This window comes from Cinclus cinclus, chromosome 14 (assembly GCF_963662255.1).
Source record: "Cinclus cinclus chromosome 14, bCinCin1.1, whole genome shotgun sequence".
NCBI lineage: Eukaryota > Metazoa > Chordata > Aves > Passeriformes > Cinclidae > Cinclus > Cinclus cinclus.
Genome location: NC_085059.1, coordinates 11,032,714 through 11,051,796, shown reverse-complemented (window position 1 = coordinate 11,051,796; position 19,083 = coordinate 11,032,714). Strand labels below are relative to the sequence as shown.

At 39.0% G+C, this 19,083-nt stretch overlaps 1 protein-coding gene across 4 annotated transcripts in view; it reads right to left on the bottom strand.

The window, feature by feature from the left end:
* RAPGEF6 (Rap guanine nucleotide exchange factor 6) overlaps positions 1-19,083 on the bottom strand; it is a 125,274-nt gene that overhangs the window by 11,655 nt on the left and 94,536 nt on the right. For 2 of the 4 annotated variants that reach the window (XM_062501999.1, XM_062502002.1), the window contains exons 19-27: positions 17,752-17,992; positions 16,327-16,710; positions 13,906-14,117; positions 12,898-13,021; positions 7,576-7,796; positions 5,327-5,518; positions 3,900-4,034; positions 2,437-2,550; positions 186-411 (exon numbers count right to left, since the gene is read on the bottom strand). In XM_062501999.1, the coding sequence (XP_062357983.1) occupies positions 186-411; positions 2,437-2,550; positions 3,900-4,034; positions 5,327-5,518; positions 7,576-7,796; positions 12,898-13,021; positions 13,906-14,117; positions 16,327-16,710; positions 17,752-17,992 (1,849 nt within the window). Of the gene's footprint in view, positions 1-185; positions 412-2,436; positions 2,551-3,899; positions 4,035-5,326; positions 5,519-7,575; positions 7,797-10,488; positions 10,513-12,897; positions 13,022-13,905; positions 14,118-16,326; positions 16,711-17,751; positions 17,993-19,083 lie in introns of all 4 variants that reach the window. The other 2 variants (XM_062502000.1, XM_062502001.1) reach the window with 2 other exon arrangements.

The window sequence follows — 19,083 nt, the reverse complement described above, 5'->3', positions numbered from 1 at the left end:
TGTTATCTCCCCAAGTAATACTGTAAGCTTCTTATGGAAACAGGCTCACACACAGCAGCCAGTGCTTCAGCTTCCAGCAAAAACTTAATAACCAGAGTGGAGTGCACAGCTGTGTCCTGGCCAAAGCTTCCTTTCCCCTTCTGACACCAGAACACCAAACCCCACCAGAACCAGCTGCACCTTACCCCGGGCACGGCTGGCCGTAATCTGTCAGTGCCTGAGGATGCTCCTTTCTCTCTGCCCCGCCAGAATCCACCACAATGAGGGACTGGGACAAACTCCTCTCGTCCTGCAGTGCTGCTGACATGGAGTCCACAGAGCAGTTGCTCACGATGCTGGACCGGGATGAAATCTCACTGTGACTGGAGTCTGAGAAGTTGTCGGATTTAGTGGAAGGTATTAGGGCATAGCCTAAGTACAGGAGGGGAGATGAGAGGAGAATGTCTTGATCAACATACGACAACAAAGTATTGACACACACGTTACAGCAAGGATATTTAGAATAAAAATAACCAAGACCTGTTTGCATACAATCAGTTCACTGAAGATTTTAGGGTACTAAAGCTTTTAGCACCTATCAGTATTTAGCACTGATTTACTAATGCAAGTCCAGGGATACCAATAACCCACCTACAACTCCACTACTCTCCAGAGCAGCAGCTTTAACCTATACAACCAGAGTCAGCAGGCTACTGCATCAGTACTGGGTGAGCAGATCAGATCTTTCCAATTCTGCAAGTGCTGACTCCTTCAGTATAAACACAGCACACTTCTCACTATCTCTCTGCCATATTGCCATTCAAGACTCAAAAAAAGATTCTGGCTGTGGAGGAGGAGATACTAACTAAGGTAAAAGACAGCTATCAGCACTCGGAGATTAGCCATATGGTCCATTTCAGTTTTGTTATCTGCTCCAAGACTAACAGAGAAGGAAGCAAAGGCAGAAAGTACAACCTTGGTAGGAGCTGGATCAGACTCCAGTGCTGTACTCATGGAAGGAGAACAACTGAAGACCTCACTGAACACAGAGCAAAATGCATAATGTTTTGGGGTTTTTTTCTGCTTGGCTTACCCTCAAACAACTTCTTTCAGACACAAATAAGGTATGCACCCCTATATAACATCTCAACCAAGCTTTTTTGTCCTAAATTTCTGCACATGTGCCTTTTAGCAAGACTACCACATATTTACATTGATGAGGTGACAAAGTGAAATGACAAGGCAGTGTAAAAGCCAGTGAGACACACAACCTCATACAGAAGACCGATGCCCTTAAGTGCATAAACAATATAGAGATGATACAGTATGACATATGGAGACACTGGCATACAGCCACTGAGCATACAGCTCAACATTTAAAATTTTAAAGCTTAACACTGATTGTTGCTGTAAGATTTTAAGAGCAAATATGAGCAGTAAATATCAATATTATCAAACTATAGGACTGAATCTCAAAATGTACTTAAGAGCAGCCTTTTTAAGATTAAATTTCAGTTTCCTTTCATTTGGCAATAACTAATATTTTATACGCTTTACATTTTTAAGGGACTCTTTAAACTAACAAAACTGTACTGCCGTAAGAAATGTCCTCACAGTGTTCCAACTATCTGGAGAATAAAGGGGCTCCTATTCATTAAAGAAATTAACACTATCTGAAAGCTGAGCCATAAAAAAAACAGCACATGTGTATGAACAGACTAAATATACACATTAGCTAGGCTGAAAATGACAGCAGAAGATGTGACCAATGGAATACACACCAGTGCTGGATGTGAGCATTCCACTGACACTATATCAGGGACTGTTTAATTAACAGATGTTGCAGAACTTACTGTTTCATTGGCATTTGTGACACACTAAGTAGTAACTGAACTGACACTGTACCTGTTCCTCGATTTTCTAAAGTTCATATTATTTTCTTCACTGCACTGTAAGGGTGATTAGCTATAAAGAACTGACACAAACATCTGGAAGGGAAGCACATTAAACATCTTAAACATGTAAATGGATAGTGCTGAAATAGCTTAGATAAACTCAGGCTATTGGACACAATATGGACATCAGTCTTCCTTCTAAAAATACATTATATAGTCTTCCTCCTTCTTCTAGGCCTTGTGCATAGGCAGTAGGATGTGTATACACTGCTGTTGCTACAGATACTTGCTGTACTCAGACCATCAATGTCCTTGTCCTTTTGGTTTCCACTGTTTTCTAAGGCTTCAGTGGGCACTGCTCCCCTTTTTGCAGTAAAAGCTGTTCTTTCCCTGGAGAAGCTTCTTTCCCTAAGTCTTCTAAACCAGAATCCCTTTATTTTTGTAGGTTCATGCTCAGCTTCTGCCCTTCTGCTCTCTTTCTCTCTGTCCTCCTTTGCACTTCTCTCAGGACTCTCTCCAGCTTGGCAAATCATCCAAATTTGCTTTTGTAAATAAGCCCCACCTATTCCATAGCTGCGCTGTCCACTGTTCTTGTTGCTGGTTTCACTGGCCAGCGATGAGGAAGAGCCAGAGAGATTCATTTGACTGCAGTTATCCGACCTTTGGATGTTGCCAACTACAATGAAGTAGACACAGACAGATGTTGATAGATTTTGAGATAAATAACAACAAAAATAACATCCAAATGGAAAATCCTTTCTCTTCAATCCTATTTGTGTACCACTTGGGTATAGCTTAAAAGAAAAAGAAATCTAAGATTAAGTGGAATGTGTTCATGCCTAAAATTACATCTTTCAGCTGTCTGTGAAGCACCTAATTTTAGATCAATGAGCTGTTAGCAGAACACATACAACAAAGTACAGATCACCTCAATCAAATGAGATCAGTGCTGAAAGCAAGTTGAATTAATGAAACAATCCCCAAGAAACAAAACATTATTTTCAAAGAACCAGGTAAAACTTAACGAAAATAACATATTTATAAACTATGCTCAGTGGAGCAAGATTTGGCAACCCAAGCACTTAAGCTTTTTAAACATATGCTGTGTTTAAGTAAAGTAAGTGGCATTCTCCTAAAGGAAACAGGATCTTGTGAAGGCAGAAGTGGATGGACCAGCCTGATTTCCCACTGAGAAGGGTGAGAAGATGCAGCAGGTCACCATGCCATGCCATGCCAACGTGGTGGCTTTGAGCTATCAGTGAGTGAAAGCAGCGCAGAAGGGAGGGAGAGAGGCCTTACGCCATCCAACACCAACCACCCAGGCTGGCTACTGAGTGGTGTTAAGAGATTTCAAATGAATTTCCATCCAAGGTTGACTAATGATGAAGTGATGCACGTCTTTTAAGATGAAGACATCAAAAATAAAGGGATTCTCATGGCATCATGAGAGACAGGGATGTATACAAAGCCCTGTGCACAAGAACAAAAAATATGAACAGCGACTCGAGGATTTAGATGGATCCACCACTTCTGCAGCAACCTAAACCACCTGTCCTAAAGAACTATGACACCATTCCATCTCCAGCTCTATCTAATCACCTGGTATTCCAGCTACCTTGGGCAAGATCAAAAGTTGTCTCAATAGCTGCAGTTTCTGTCCAACACTGCCATCTTCAAGAAATCCCCAGGTTTGTGAATCCCATTTATTTAAGTGGCCATCTAAATCTGAACTAGCATGATGGCAGGTGTCACCACTTCAGACCTATCGGGATTTGTGCCAAAAGCACTTAGGCAGTATTTTAAGAAAACAACTCTTCCCTTTTTTAAAAACTAATTGACTTAAAAGTCCAAAACATACAAATACATTGGAAAATCAAGTCTTTTCATAGAAAGATGTGATTCTATTCTTGACATGAATATTCTAAACCACTATTTCTCTTACATGTCATTATCAACAAATATTCCTGCCACGACCCACCCTGGTTTAGGCCACAGTTCCTGGGACTGATGCTGCCCCACACATACCTTTGCGTGGGGAGCCCTGAGGAGAAGCAGGTGGGCTGGAGTGTAAAGAAGATGCCATGGACATAGTGTCATCTGTTTGTTTCTTACTACTTACTTCCTCAGACAAGCTTAATGACTTCTGTGGAGAGCCTGTACCTATGAAAACAATGGGATAAGTTACTGCATTTTATTCTTCTTTTGAATAAATGATTTCTGTTTAAACTACAAATAAGCACTATGTTGAACAACCAGAATATTCAGTAAAGAGAGAAGCAGATGATCAGAGAATTCTGCATGTGGAGGCAGTCTCCACTTAAATTTAGATCAGCTGTGGCCACTGCTACTGCTGGCTACTCATCTGCACTGTGCTGAAACATCCATAACCCAACAGGAACCACTGCAATGGACACATTCGTTTTGGTTTTGCCAAAGGACTATGTTTAAAAAAAAAAAAAACCTGTGTGCAGCATAAACGCTGGGAGGAAACCCTTGCCCATAGCATTGTTGGCACTATGTTAAAAACCACGTACATCAGAGCCACCAGGTCAGTTCAAGATCTTCACAAGCAGGTATTCTCAATTCAACACTCATGGGCACTGTCCACAGCTTGGCCAGTTTAGCAAAATCAGTGTCCCATACATAGTTTGGTGTTCCTTACTCACTATTTGACCATCCTACAGAGGACTCAGTGCTGAGGAGTTATTTCAAGTTCTCAATAACTTGTTAGATCAGCACAGACCACCACACACGAAAGAAGAAATACCTCTGAGAAAAGTTTCTGGAACTTGTCAAACTCCACAGGCTTTTCAGAGGAGAACTGAAATAAATACTAACTGGAACCAGTATTTTATATGCCATAATGTACTGTTTTCTGAAGCTATTTTAAGTTATGTTGATGTCCAATATACTATAAAATAATTTCATATCAGTTATTTATTGCAGTTAACTTCATTTAATAACCCACAATTGCAGCTTTCAAATGATACAACCATTATGTAAATGGAACAAAAGCTGTTTAATAAAGAATATACAGCTTTGCAACCATCAAATTTAGAGACAAAAAAATTATGTTCACTAGGAGCAGCCAATAATGTATGTTGCTCCATTTGCCCATAATGTCGTTAAAATGGTGTCCCAGAGGTTAAAATATTAAATGTCTGTAATTTGCTTCAGTGATTTCACCCAAATATATTAGACTTTGTGAAGCAAGAGCATATTTGGAGACAGTACCTCACCATTAACTTGTTTTAAGGAAAGTTATAAAAGACTGCAAATGACTAAGCATGCTATCTTAAACCCCAGCAATTTGCACCAGCTGTTTTAAAATTAATTTATTTCATGAAGCATAGTGGTACTTCACATAAACCACCCAGCTAGAAAAGAGCTACTCCCTTCCTGTTTACTTACATCTTTAAACCTCCCCAGCCAGGTGAACTGAAGATACTCACTGAATGTGACATGATCCTTTGTCAGTCCCTTTTTCCTGCTGGGGTACAAATTCACAGTTGGGACCTGAAGAACTTGACTCATTCGGTTTTGTTGATGCTGATGGGCTTTTGTGGTTTGGCCAATTGATCTCATGGGCACTGGAGACATTTCGGAGGATTTTCCTCCTCTTCTGTCACCTAAATTCTTTGTCACTGTTAAGGAAAAACTGCATATAAATATCTAGCACTTTCAGTTGCAGGATTATTGCAGTATAACCATCCAGACAAAGGAACCACTGTATAAAGATGACAAATTGCATTTTAAACTATTTCTAGTCCAAAGACTACAATCTCATCACACTGAAGATGATGTGTAAAAGAGCTTTAAAAAAAAGCCCTAAACTATTTAAAGTGCCATAGAGGTACTTAATCAAAAGATTAAAAAAAAATGTTTATTTCTACCAAAAGCCTGTATTTTAAATATTTGCATGCAAGGTGCAACTGCCTAACAGCAAGTCCTTCAAAATCAGATGGTTTTGCAGCTGGCATCAAATGTTTCACTAGGTGGCACGAGTGATTTACAGCACAGGGCACTGCTTCAGCTTCTGCTTTAATCACACAGCAATGCACAGACTGAAGTTAAGGCCATCTGAATTCTCCTTATATTCTGTTGGAAAACTCTGGATTGCAGTGCCACTACTGCTCATTCCTACCACAAGCAAGGCCAGAAGCTTATCACTGATTTAAGAAATGGGGGAGTTGAACCCCTGAATGTGGGTAGTGCAACCAAGTGCAAAGAGACACCCCTGGGACAGGTCAGTGCTCTCACTCCACCAGATTTAAAACCACAAGGGGCTAGCAGCGCCCTCCTGCTACACATCACTTCTCAAATCTTTCTTCCAGCTCTGTAACAAGTAGAATCTCAACTGGACCTACTACCTGAGGGTTTTGGGGTTTAGGGCATTCTCCCTCGTTTTTAAAAAACAGTACTTTTAATAATATGCCAGTCTATTTTATATTTATTTGTGTATCGACTTAAAATTCATTTTCTTTTCTGATGTTTAAGAAAATATGACTTGATTTGCTTAACTACATGAAGTAGAACAGTCAGTATATATTCCCTATTTTTACTTCCAAATATCTATGGGTAGCACTGTGCAAATAAGACTGTAATTGATTTTTATAAAACAAAGGAAAACCAATCAGATAACATTTATATTTTTCTCTTGGGCCTTGTAACTGTCATGATTGCACATAGATCATCTATCAAGAGTTCAAACATGAAGGTTTTAATATTTTTTTAAAAGGGAGTTAAAGGGAGTTTTTAAAAGGGCCACTTCCAGGTTTCCTGCTTCAGTGCTATTTAAAAGTAAATGCTAAAATAACATTTGCATAAAACAGCATCTTAGGGAATAGCAAGGATTTGCATTCTTAATACTGGATAACAGCAAGGATATAAAATTTTATCATCAAGATGCCATCTCCTAGTCATGCTTTGAACTTACTTCATCAGAGACAAAACAGTATTTGAAGATAAAAAAAGCCTTAAAATGCTGTATTTGGACAAAAGACAAGCAGGAAACATTATTTTGTTCAGCATAGTTGTTACTCATCCATTTGGAAACACATCTGCCTTTCAAGAAAGTGAAAACTGCTAGAGTATCTAAATAAAACACAATTATAATTTCTCATTTCTAAATATGAATTTACTGAACCACGTAAGACAGCAGGTCAGACAACGGTTTGTTTCCCAAGAGCTCAAATTATGAGAGCTGTCCTGCTGTAGTCCTCAATTTGTGACTGTCAAGCCATGTCAGACTCATCAGTCAATATTGACCTAACTTCTCAACAATCTTCATTTATTCTATGGTGTAATCCATTGCAGTTTCTATATTGATTTTGTCTGTTTTTATTTCTTGCTGTTCATATGGTAAACACTGCTTTTTTATCCTTCCTAATTCTGTGCAAGGACAGTGGGGCACCAACAGACCTGATATGCTATTGAATTTCCTGCCAGACTGATGGAAAGACACACAGCTTTTAGGAACTAAAGGTCAAAATAAAAAACATCAGAGATGTTTTTTGAGCACAACAAAAACATAAACACACATGCTGTCTTGCTGAAGCTCTCAGTACAAGAACTGACTAAACAACACTTAGTACAGTATTTTCTCCTTGGAGGAAAAGTTTAAAAGAGTGTTTCTACAGAAGGAACAACATTTTTTATAAATGCCATAGATCATGCTGCTGTTCTAGCTCACCGTACTTACAAGTGCTGTATGCAGGCTCACATTGAAGTGACAATATTTGGATCTTTTCTTCATCTGTCTCTACACTAAGGTTGGACAGGTACTGCTTCACCTTCCTTGCCATCTGGGCATCCTCATAGAGCTTCTTGGCATTCAGCAGCGAGCTGCGGCGGGCACGTTTCTTGTGAGCACCTCCCTGCACATCCAGCATGTTCGAGTTCATGCTGCCCTGACTCAGAGATCTACAAGAGAAAAGACCAAAGCAGTAAAGGTTCAGTTCTCAACAGCAACAAAGAGCTACAGTAGCATAGGCCAAAGCAGATTAATGCCAATAATCTTCAGTTAGGGCTAGTGCATGCTGATGCAAGTGAGTTAAAAAAGATGAACAGCATTAAAACAACACTTGTCTTAACATATGTGGGTAAATTGAGAGCAGTGATTTGAGTCTAGAACAGGACTGCACACGGAAATGTGGAGCTGGGAGGAACAAGGGGTAGTGCTGCGTGTGGAACTCATGTAGCTCGGCTAATGAACTGGAGGCTTGTGCTGCAAGATCTGCAGCTGAAGAGAAGAAATAGCCTCAAGTTGTGCCAAGAGAGGTCTAAATTGGACATTAGAAAAAACTTCTCCATGGAAAGGGTTGTCAGGACCTGGAACAGTCAGCCCAGGGCAGTGGTGGGGTCAGCATCCCTGGAAGTGTCAAAAAAACCACACGTTTAAAGCAATTGAGGACGTGGTTTAGTGGTCAGCATGGTGGAGGTGCTGGATTGATGGTTGGATTTCATGATCTGAGGTATTTTCCAACCTTAACAGCTCTATGAATTCAACTGTAGATTCTAAAACTGGACAAACTTGGGAACTTTGTTGGTTTAAGGAACTGGGTACCCACTGTGTGCATCAGGCTTACACAGAAACTTCTTGCACAGAAGTGAGTGACCACTGCAGTCTTCACAGAAAACTCATTGAACAAGAAATGGTTAAACAAGGGGCAAATTAGTTTAAATGTACAAAGTGCATTTGATTACATAATTAACTGCTTTCTTTAACTAAAAACATTCACAGAAGAGCAGCTCATTAAAAAAAAACATCCCGAAAAAGGTGAGGAAGACAGTGATGATATACATATACCCAGATTTGCACAGACTTACATCTATGAAAGAGGATGCTTCTCAATACTCCTAATTTTGAGCTCTCAAATCTATCAGTAACTGAAGCAAAAAATAAATAATACTGTAATTGTTAAAGAATGTGAGTTACTCTCCCTCTCAGTCACTCCTATTCACATTGAAAGAGTGACCAAACAACTGATTTGTGTACAGTTTAAACAGTGACCTCTGTTTCAACTCCCAAAAATCCTACAGCCACACCATTTCTGATGCACTTTTAAATAAATGGATATTACAGTATAAGTCACATGTAAATTCTAATGGAAAATGTCAAAGTTGTTCAAAACTGGGTTTGTCTGCAGATTTTTACATATTCAGATGAGTATTTTAAAGCTACATGAAGAAATTTATCAAGCTCTTGTGTGTTTACAGAATCACAAGTGGCAGAATAAACAACATCAGGCACAGAAGAGCCATGGTCGCCCAAGGAGTCAGAATGAAACATGTTGTTAGAGAAAATCCAAGGAATCAAGTACACTGAGCTTAGAAAATAAATGTTGGAAAACAGCTGACTGCAATATTTCCAAATATCTTAAATAAATCATCCTGACAGAAAATAAAAGCTTAGAAACTGTCAGTAATTTATAGCTTTATTAAATAAAAAAAGTAATGTTATTGGAGATAGGGAGCAGCAAAAGGCATGACGAAGTGTTCACAGCTATTCAATCCAAGGGGACAGTCCTGTCTCCTGATGGATAAGGACAAAGCTATTCTACAATGATCAGGAAGTTATGTTTATTTTTAATGATAGAAGTATTTTTATTGTTTATGTACACACTGGATTTTTTTCCTTTCAAGTCTGGATTTGACTTTTTAAGGCAATTTAATTCTATTTCCTTTAGCAATTATTTTTCCTTATTCCCTTGTGTTCACAGTAATTCCAAGGGTTAGAAATTACAGTGGTTCCATGGGTCCTGGCTATTTCTCCCCAGGAGCTGCCTTGTGAGCAGTTGATTATTGAGCACCAATGCTCAACCAAATGCTGCCAGCCAAGGGCAATCCAGACCAGTATCAGGAACCAGTACCCAAACCTACTAATCCCAGTATGACCAGCCCAAGTCCTGGCTCTGTCCCAGTCACTGCTGTGCAAAGGCACACAGGTAACACTTTATGGGCAAAAATACACATAACACATAAAATATGGCTACAATGGCAGTCTTCAAATCACTGCCTTGAACCAGGCAGGAATTTCCCTGGCCAGCATCAGAACTCTCATCTTTAGTCATTCCATGATCCAGACCTCACACAGCCAATGGTGTGTGAGTGGTACAAACGAGGATTTTGGTGCAGGAAAATGTGAGATACATTTTAAACATATACTAAAAATAAATACTTTGAAGGTCGCCTGAACACAAACTTCAGGGAGGAAATTACTACATCATTACCACAATTCAAAATGTCCCTATAGCTGAAAATGCAGAATGACTTTGACTTTTCTGTAACATGTAACATGTTAAAATGCAAGTTTCTTATTTCATTTACTTCCCAAAATAGTTTGCTTTCCAATACAACTGCACAGCAGGGCTTTTTCTAATGCACAAAGCCAAAACTCAAACAACTTATCTTCTACAGAAAAGGAACTCAGAATTCTAATAGCTGCAGTAAAACATTGGCTGCAACCCCCTACTTCTGTTTTCAAAAAAACATGTATTGTAGGGTTAATAAAATGCATGCTGTATTTCAGATGCATGCACTAACAAGGAGGATGCAGTATGTTAAGAATTGCATAATCTTTATTTATCTTAGTTGCATTCAGCTCTACACTTACCCCAAACTTCTCCACCTCTTCTTCCTGTAAGCAAGAGCCATATACATTGAAGCATGTATTTGAACAGAAAAGCACAGGAAAAATAAAACAGTTGAGAGTCAGGAAGAAAGATGTAGACAGGAAAGAACAGAAAAGAAAAATCTCTATACAGCCAAATTCTTCTCAAACAATAACACAATGTTTTCATGAAATGCAAGGGCAAGACTTGATAAATACTTGAATATCTATCAGATTTTGTTTAACCTATTAATTGAAAAAATCAAACTTGCATTAATTTATTTTCTGTAAGTCAAATTCAAATTTGATGGAGTGCAACTCATTCATATTGCAGAAAATGAGATTAAATTTATTTACTCTTTGCATTAGGCCTGTTGAAAGTGCACAAGAAATCGTCACTATCCGTATTCAAGTTTATGACATTGTTTTCTCTTGATTGTTGGCTGGAAAACAAGTCAGTTGCCAATTAAACCTTGAAAACCTAGACACTATCTATAATTGGCAATGAATTTATGAGCAAGACTCATGTTGCCACTAATACACATCATTTCTTGTTGACTTTTCATCTTCAAAAGCATTTATTTGGTGCTTCATAACAGAAACTGATAGATAAGACACAAGAGGCAATGAAAATTAATATAAATGACATGAAAACATGGAATTATTTTCTTTTAATGTCTGGCACTATCTCTAATATTAGATGCCTAAGTAGTTTATGGAAGTGTGCATAATTTAAATTAAAGTCATTCAAATGTATTTTCTAATTCTGAAAAACATACTATTTACTATTAAATTTATTTAATGAATACACTTCATGAGGTCTTGGGAAGTGAATGGGCTGTCAGGGAAATTTATTTATAAACTAATTCTAGCTGTGAATGCCAAAATTTCTGAAAAGCAATCACAACTTCTCAGTAACTGACTTTATAGTTTTATACTAAAAATGAAATCTTGCTAATTCCAATTCAACTGTATAAAGGTGAATCTCCACTGTGAAACAAATCCATCTTTAAATAACATTAACAGGATCTGTTATTTTTGGCTCAGACTGGGCCATTTTTAGAGTTACAGAACCACAGAACAGTTTGTGTTGGGAGGGACCTTAAAGTTCATCCCCTTCCATGGGCAGGGACACCTTCCATTAGACCAGGCTGTTCAGAGCCCAATCCAGGCTGGCTTTAAATACCTGTATTTTAAAAAGAAATATTTCCTGACAGCCAGCCTTGCAAACAAAAACCAGACAGAACTGATGATCCTCTATGAACCCTGACCACTGGAATACCACAGGGTAAATATCTATGCTCTTATAAATGCTCCCTATCCTTGCATGCCCTATTTCCTTCCACTGCACAGATGTAACTTAATTCACACATCAGAGAGAATCACAACTGCACAGGTGACTGGAATTTCGGGTGGATGAAGCACATTTCACCCAAAAACTGTCCACTGTGTCTCCTACTGCCCTACTCCCTCCAGGGTGTTCAGAGAGCTCTTCTCTGCTGGGGTGCACAGAGGTGTGGGAAGCTCAAGAGAGTATTTTGTCATTTTCTGAAGTCAGAGCCATGTGGCTATTCAGCACCAGACATGACCCATCTCCCTACCCAAACTGCACCCTGAGGGGTCTTGTCTGGCCCATTAGTTTGAGGCAGACAGTGCAAGGAGAGAGGCCACCACCCATCCCATAGACACCTACAGGATCAGGACCCTGTATGGGCACAACAGAGCCACTGATTCTTTTAGTTCAGCCAGTGGGAAGAAAACTGATGAAGGAAATAATTCATTTCCACTAAATAAAATCTGGAGCTAATCAGCACTAGATTAGAAATTATGTTGCTTTTATTCTGGACTTTGTTAACACCAAGCCTGGTGATATACAGCGTCAAGATAAAAAGAAAAAAGTAAGAAAAATAAGCCAAGAAAACACCCTCCACCTGCTGAAACCTGAACATATCAAACATTATGTAAGTGGAACAAGCTGTGCTTACAACAAATAAAAAATACTTTGTTTGAATTTAATATGTTATCAGTGGAACTTTGTTTTGAAACATTTCAGATCTATACATCAGTGATTTAGATGCTTTTTATCTCTCTCATATCTAAATATAGTACCCTGTAATATTATAGCTCTCTCAACACTCTACTGACACTAACATCTCATTTGGCAGAATATGTATCATTAAAATTAGAACCTATTGTTCAGTGTTTTTTAAAGCTAATAAATTGGTTTATTAGTCATTCAAAGCAGGTCTGGGAAGCATCAACTGTTTTGCCATAATTTGATAAAGGTTGTGGTTTGATGGCAGGTGTCAATGATGAGGTACACAATGAAACATCAACGTGCTGATGCACACAGAGACCCAGATTCCCCCACACTGAGACCCCTTCAGTGCTACTGCCCTTCCCATTGCACACCTTTGTCTGAACATCACAGCTGGATCCATGTTTGCTGAGGTCATGCGGACAACTTGGCGAATTTCTTTGGCAATCATCCGGAGTTTCTCAAAATTTACCAGGCCATCCACTTTAGAATCATTGCCTACATAATTGAAACGCACACATAAGAAAAAAAAAAGTAATAAATATTTCTGAACAGCCACTGTGCTTCTAGTTCTTCCCTTGTTACCCTTCTCCCCTCCCTAACCCCAAATCAACACAATTTTTTTAATTCAAGTAGCAAGAAAACATGATGCTCTTGCAAAACAGTAATGGAATCAAACCCACTTGGACTACCCTATATTTTTTGTTAATCTATTTTTAAGGTAACAAGTGTTAGTAGGAGGAAAAAGGAATAAGTGAGCTATGCCCAAACTCACTTGCATAATGTTAAAATAATATAAATATAGAATTGACATTAACGACATTCACATTACAAAAGAAGTTCAAATAGTTCTGAACCATCACAACCAAGAATTAAGCGTATTTGGAAATTCACCTCAACCAGTTGTGAACAGGACTTTGTATAAAGGAAAAAAAAATGCAAACATTTAAACAAAATTCCTTGAAAATGTTGAAAGCAAGAGTAGGAGGTGTATCACTGGAGCTGTGTGCATGCCACAACACGGAATGAAAACCTGTAAACATTACAGCAACAAGTTTTTTATAGGAGAATATATTGGAAGTAGCATAACTACCAGACAGCACACTCACCTATGCTTCCACCCCAAACCTTATGACAGCTCATGAGGACTACAGCATTGCTTTCAAAATATTAAAACTATGCATTTTATTTTTAATTTTCATCTAGGGCCAGTCTCTTCCATTAGGCATTCCCAGTTCTATTTTATTTTACTCCTACAAAGGATCCCTCAAAAGCATCCCACTGGTGGCAGCTTTGTTAGACACATATTAACACACTGAGCACTGAAGAAAGGGCTGAAGTACATTCCGTGCTTCATTTATTTTCTCTCTGTTTGACATTACCTTCATGCAGAAATGTGATATCTTTCTTGACAACAGGGAAAAGTGGGATAATTGGAGGCTGCATGCTCTGGCTGCTAAGGATGTTGCGGTACTTTGCCATGTTTCGAGATGGATCAAAAAGATCTTGAAGGTCTCTGAGGTGCTTTTCGTACTTGCTGGGTAACTTTTCCCAAGTGCCTCTGAGACGAGCTACTGGTGCAAGATTTAACCCACTGCAAGGCAGAAACATTTCATTATTAGCTGTGAGCAGAACTGTTACCTTTCAGAAGGAAGTGAAGGGTAGGGGGGTTGTTTTAAGGATTAAAAAGGTTAACTGTGAAGCTGGGTAAATAGCAGACCACAAGTTCATCACAATAACCCTCTGCTGTTTCAACAGGACTGTAAAAAACATGACTGCTCAAGGTACAAATTCCAAATTACTGCCAAACTAGTATCTCTGTAACACAGGACTGACATCTATTTAAGAACCACTTCTGTCCCGTAAAAATGTATGCTATGGTAAGGACAAAAATGGTGAAAACATGGATGAGGTGAAAAAGTGGTCGAACAGAAAATGAGAACAGTGCAGAGCTCATCCCAAGCATAAGTGGCAAGACTTTAGAAAGAAATTCTTCCTTGTGAGGGTGGTGAGCTCCCAGCACAAGTTGCCCAGAAAGGCTGTTAATGCTACGTCCCTGAAGTTTTCAAGGACAGGCTGGATGGGGCTTGAAGCAACCTGGTGTAATGGAAGGTGTCTCAGCCTATAGCAGGGGGTTAGAATGAGATGATCTTTAAGGTACCTTCCAACTCAAACCACTCTGTTATTCTCTGACTTCAGAGCTTCAGACAAGACCATTTGTAAATGAGCAACAGACTGACAACTGGAAGCAGTAGATATGCTAAAACTTGTAACTATGCCCTCATTCCCACTTAGTAAAAATATATGCAGAATTATTTTGATGGAAAAAGCCCCCATTAAATAGAAATACTAAATAAATTAAATCCATCCTCCCAATCACAATTTGTCAGCACTTACACTCAAGAAATGCTGCAATAATTGCAAAGCCCTCATCTTTGCAGAACTGGAAAGGGATGTGCTCCAGCACTGCTTAGCAAATCCAGAGCCACACTATCACTGAATTTGCTATGCTCAGGTTTATTTTTTTTATCAAAAACTTATTTTGTATTTGGTTTATTTTTCAGACAAATTTCTCTCCATGCTATGCCAAAAAGGCCTTCTCTTACATGAAAAAAATCAAACATATGCCAGCCCACATCTCCTCTTTTCTATGTTACATCAGGATGGCTATCTTCCTATTTCATGAGACATATGGCACCAAACTGCTGTGCAGGACAAGGCAAGAAAGAGAACCCCTGTGCCATATGCTAACAAAAACATTCTTATGGAAATAAAACAGAAACTAACTTCTTTCTTTTTTTTTTTTTTGGACTAAAGACCACTTTAGTTATGGCCTGATTGGACTTAACTGAGAAGCAGAAAGAATAATTTCCTTACCTACAATAAACCATGAAATATTAGGAAGTAGAATATAAAAAATAAATGAATCAATATAAATGAATACACATGTGTGTATTCCCACATAATGAGCAGCCACAGTCTCAAGGACTGTCCAGTACCCTTCACAGAAATTCATTAATTCTTTAATGACTAACCACAAGCCAATACATTTGATGAACTAGTTAGACATGGGAGAAAATACTTTAAATTCATGTTTCCAACAATGCTGCTGGGATACAGCACAAATCCAGATCTTTGTCTGATGAATCACAGTGCCTTTTTTTCCTACAGTAAAGGCTGGGTGCAAGATAATTGCAAATACAGGAAATGCTGAACTCATGCTGTTAAAGTAGCAGCATTCAGTATAAATCAGAAGAGAAAGCTTAATTGTGCAACTGAAGAGGGGAAAAATAAAATAGAGTAGCAAGCAGACGAAAGAATGAGAGCAGGAAAGAATGAGAAGGAAAATTAAGCCAAAACAAGACTGATTTGAGGAAGTCCCTACAATGGAAGGAAGAAATAAAGTAATCTCATCATCACATATATGACTTGGTGTATCCTGGAAAAGTAACAATGACTGACAAAAAGAAGGGAAATTGGGTGCCAAAGTCACAGAACATGACACAATGCTCCAGCAAGTTTCTGCAGCTCATCCATCAAACAGTGCTTTGTACCCATCTTCTCTTTTCCTGCGAGGTACCACTGAAAAACAGTCACACCTAGCACTGCAACAGGACTGAAGTGCTGGGGTGACAGCACAGAGGCGGCAGTGACAATCCACCTCTGACAAGTCTGGCTTTGGAAAACCACCCAGCCCCAACTGTAGTCTGCTCAGGATATTCCCATTTCTTTCCTTTCCATATGGATGAACAGAATTGCCTGTGGCAGCACCAATCAGATCTGAGAAATGGGAAGTATTTTACCTTATCACTGCAAACATGGAATTGAAATTCTTGCATTCTCGACAGTGGAGAGCAATTTTAATGAAATGCTTAATAATCTTCATTCTTTTGAGTTGGTTGGGTTCTGCTAAAATTTCCATGGCAACCCAGAAGGTCTCTTGATTTATAACATCCTCAAACTGTTTCAGGTGAGCATTCCCTGTTTTGGAGTCCAGCTTGTAAAGGTCATCAATGTATTCTGTTGGCTCAATGTTGCGGAATAATTCAAAGTCCCGCATGGAAAGCTGAGTGGCCACCTCAATGGTGCTCAGCTGGAGGAGGGAAATTTGGCTCTCTCGGAGTAGCTCTTGAGCATCTTCATCTGAGCATAAGGTCTCTGTTTCCATATTGTTCTTCAGATAATACCTGAAGAATAATTGAGTAACAACATATTAGAGATGCTCTTCAGAGGCTTTGTGAACATGAAAACATTGAACTATCCCAATCACTGTGAGCATTACAGAGAAAAGGGACAACATAACCTTGTACTTTAGTTAATGTAAAATAACACCATTACTTAAGTAAACAAACATTTCAAAGTCTCTTTGTTAATATTTTACACTGACTTTGTAATACGCTGTAGTGTTCACCTTCAGAAAAAGGTCTGTTACTTATTCATTTCTAAATTCAGCAGTGAAAGTAGCTTTTTAAAAACACTAGTCCTGAGAAATCTCTCTCTCTGTTAAAGTGTTTCTAGATTTCTTACACAGATTTAGTGTGTTTTTTCCCATAAACTTAGTATAGCATATTACTATTTGCATGAGGCACAGAGTATTCAGAAAATGAAAATATATTTTTAAAAATTCATTCCATGGTCAGGTAAATCAGTTTCAGATACACAAAAATTTATTACTCACAAATTCCCTCTGTTGCCTAGCAAAGACAACTACAGAATATTTTACTTTAATAAACTTTCTTCTGGTATGGATCAGGTCATCACATAAAACCAAAGCACTTAACATTCAGAAACATTCAGAACTCTACTTAAAAAGGGAAGAATTTATCTCAGATTAGTATCAGTTCATTGCAGCATGACACTGAGAAAGAAATTAATTGTATACTTTAATCCTCAAGTACACGTGGGAAGTGTCAAAACAAATACAACCTTTTTCTCTAAGTGCAAAACTCTATATACATTATCCTGATCTGCTGAATTTAGCTGTCATCAAGCAAGCTTGCTGTAGATTTAGGGAGTGATTTTTGGGTGCAGAAGAAGAAGGTGACCCAAAGAAGAGAGGGCACTGTAGCTTACTGGCATTTGCTTGCTTGTGCTTCCAACAGACACCTGTCTATTTTTAATTAACACATCTCTCCCTGATGTTGGGCTTTATTATGGTGGAGGTCTTTTCCAATGTACGTTTCAATCCTGAAAGCCAAATAAAACCTGACAAAAAAAGGTGTATTTACCGTCCATTGAGCTGAATCCTGTCAGCCAGCTTGGAGAACTGATCTGGGAGCCTCCGCTGTTTGATGACCCCCTCGGGGCTGACAGACACCTCACACAGGGAATAGGTCTCTGGGGCTCCTGTCAGGTTGAACTCATGGACAGCATGACTCACCACCTCCTTTGCTGTAGTGTCTTTGCTGATGATGATGTAACAGCTCTGCTGATCCGCTTTGAAAACTCGTATCACTTGATCTGGAATATCTAAAAAAAGAGCAGAACACTTCTAATGTGTGAAGTTACTTTTCCCTTGAAAAGACACAAGGTCATTTGGAGAGAGCTATTTCACAAGGGCATGTGCTGGAACAAGGGGGAACTGGCTAAAGCTGAAGGAGGGCAGGTTTAATTGGATATTAGGGACAAATTCTACCCTGTGAGCGGGGTGAGTTCCTGGCACAGGTTTCCCAGAGAGGCTGTGGACTCTCCATCCCTGGAGGTGTCCAACACCAGGCTGGATGGGGCTTGGAGCACCTGGTCTAGTGGAAGGTAGGGGGTGGAACTAGATGATCTTTAAGGTCCACTGCAACCCAAACCATTCTGTAATTCTATGATTTACTGTCCCATTTTATCATCAGGAAACAAAACCAACCAGCTTCTGGGGGAAAAAAAAAAACATGCTCAACTTGAAAAAAAATATTTAAAATACTCTGGGTTTTTCTTCACTGTTGTAAGGAAAAAAGAAGCCTCTTCTCCTCTCTACTCTTCTACAACTCAATTACTCTACCATTCCACAACCCCAGTCAAAGACATGCAGGTATATAACTAGACTGTGCACTGTTCCTTCACAGTATGTCTTAAAAGCCTTGGCAGCATCATTCCTTCTTTGGCTCTCTTGTGTCTGTGAAAGCCAGATCCACACCCATGCCAGGGCATGCTTCCCAGGGATGGGAAGCCACCAAGTACAGATGGATGGGCTTGGGTTGGGAGGATATGAAGAGGAAAGGAGATTTGGTTGCTCCCTGAACTAGCCGCAAGCTTTTATGCTCGTTCTCTCCCCTGAAGGAATTAAGCTGCTGCCATCAGCTGGCTGATGTACTTATTTATAGCACGTTCTATGTATTATAAATGCATTAGAGAACAGCTTTATCTGAAGCAACCTACAGTAGGAAATAAATATTTACAGAAACGTGTGTTCAATTCACAGCTTGATGACTGCAAATAATTTGCTCCATTAACTATCACAGAAAGTTTGATTTTCAAAATAAAACTTATTTAGAAAATAAGCAAGAGTCAGAATGCACAGTAATTTCAAGGACAGGGAAGCCCAGTTTTTCCCTTCCCTGAAGTCCAAAGAA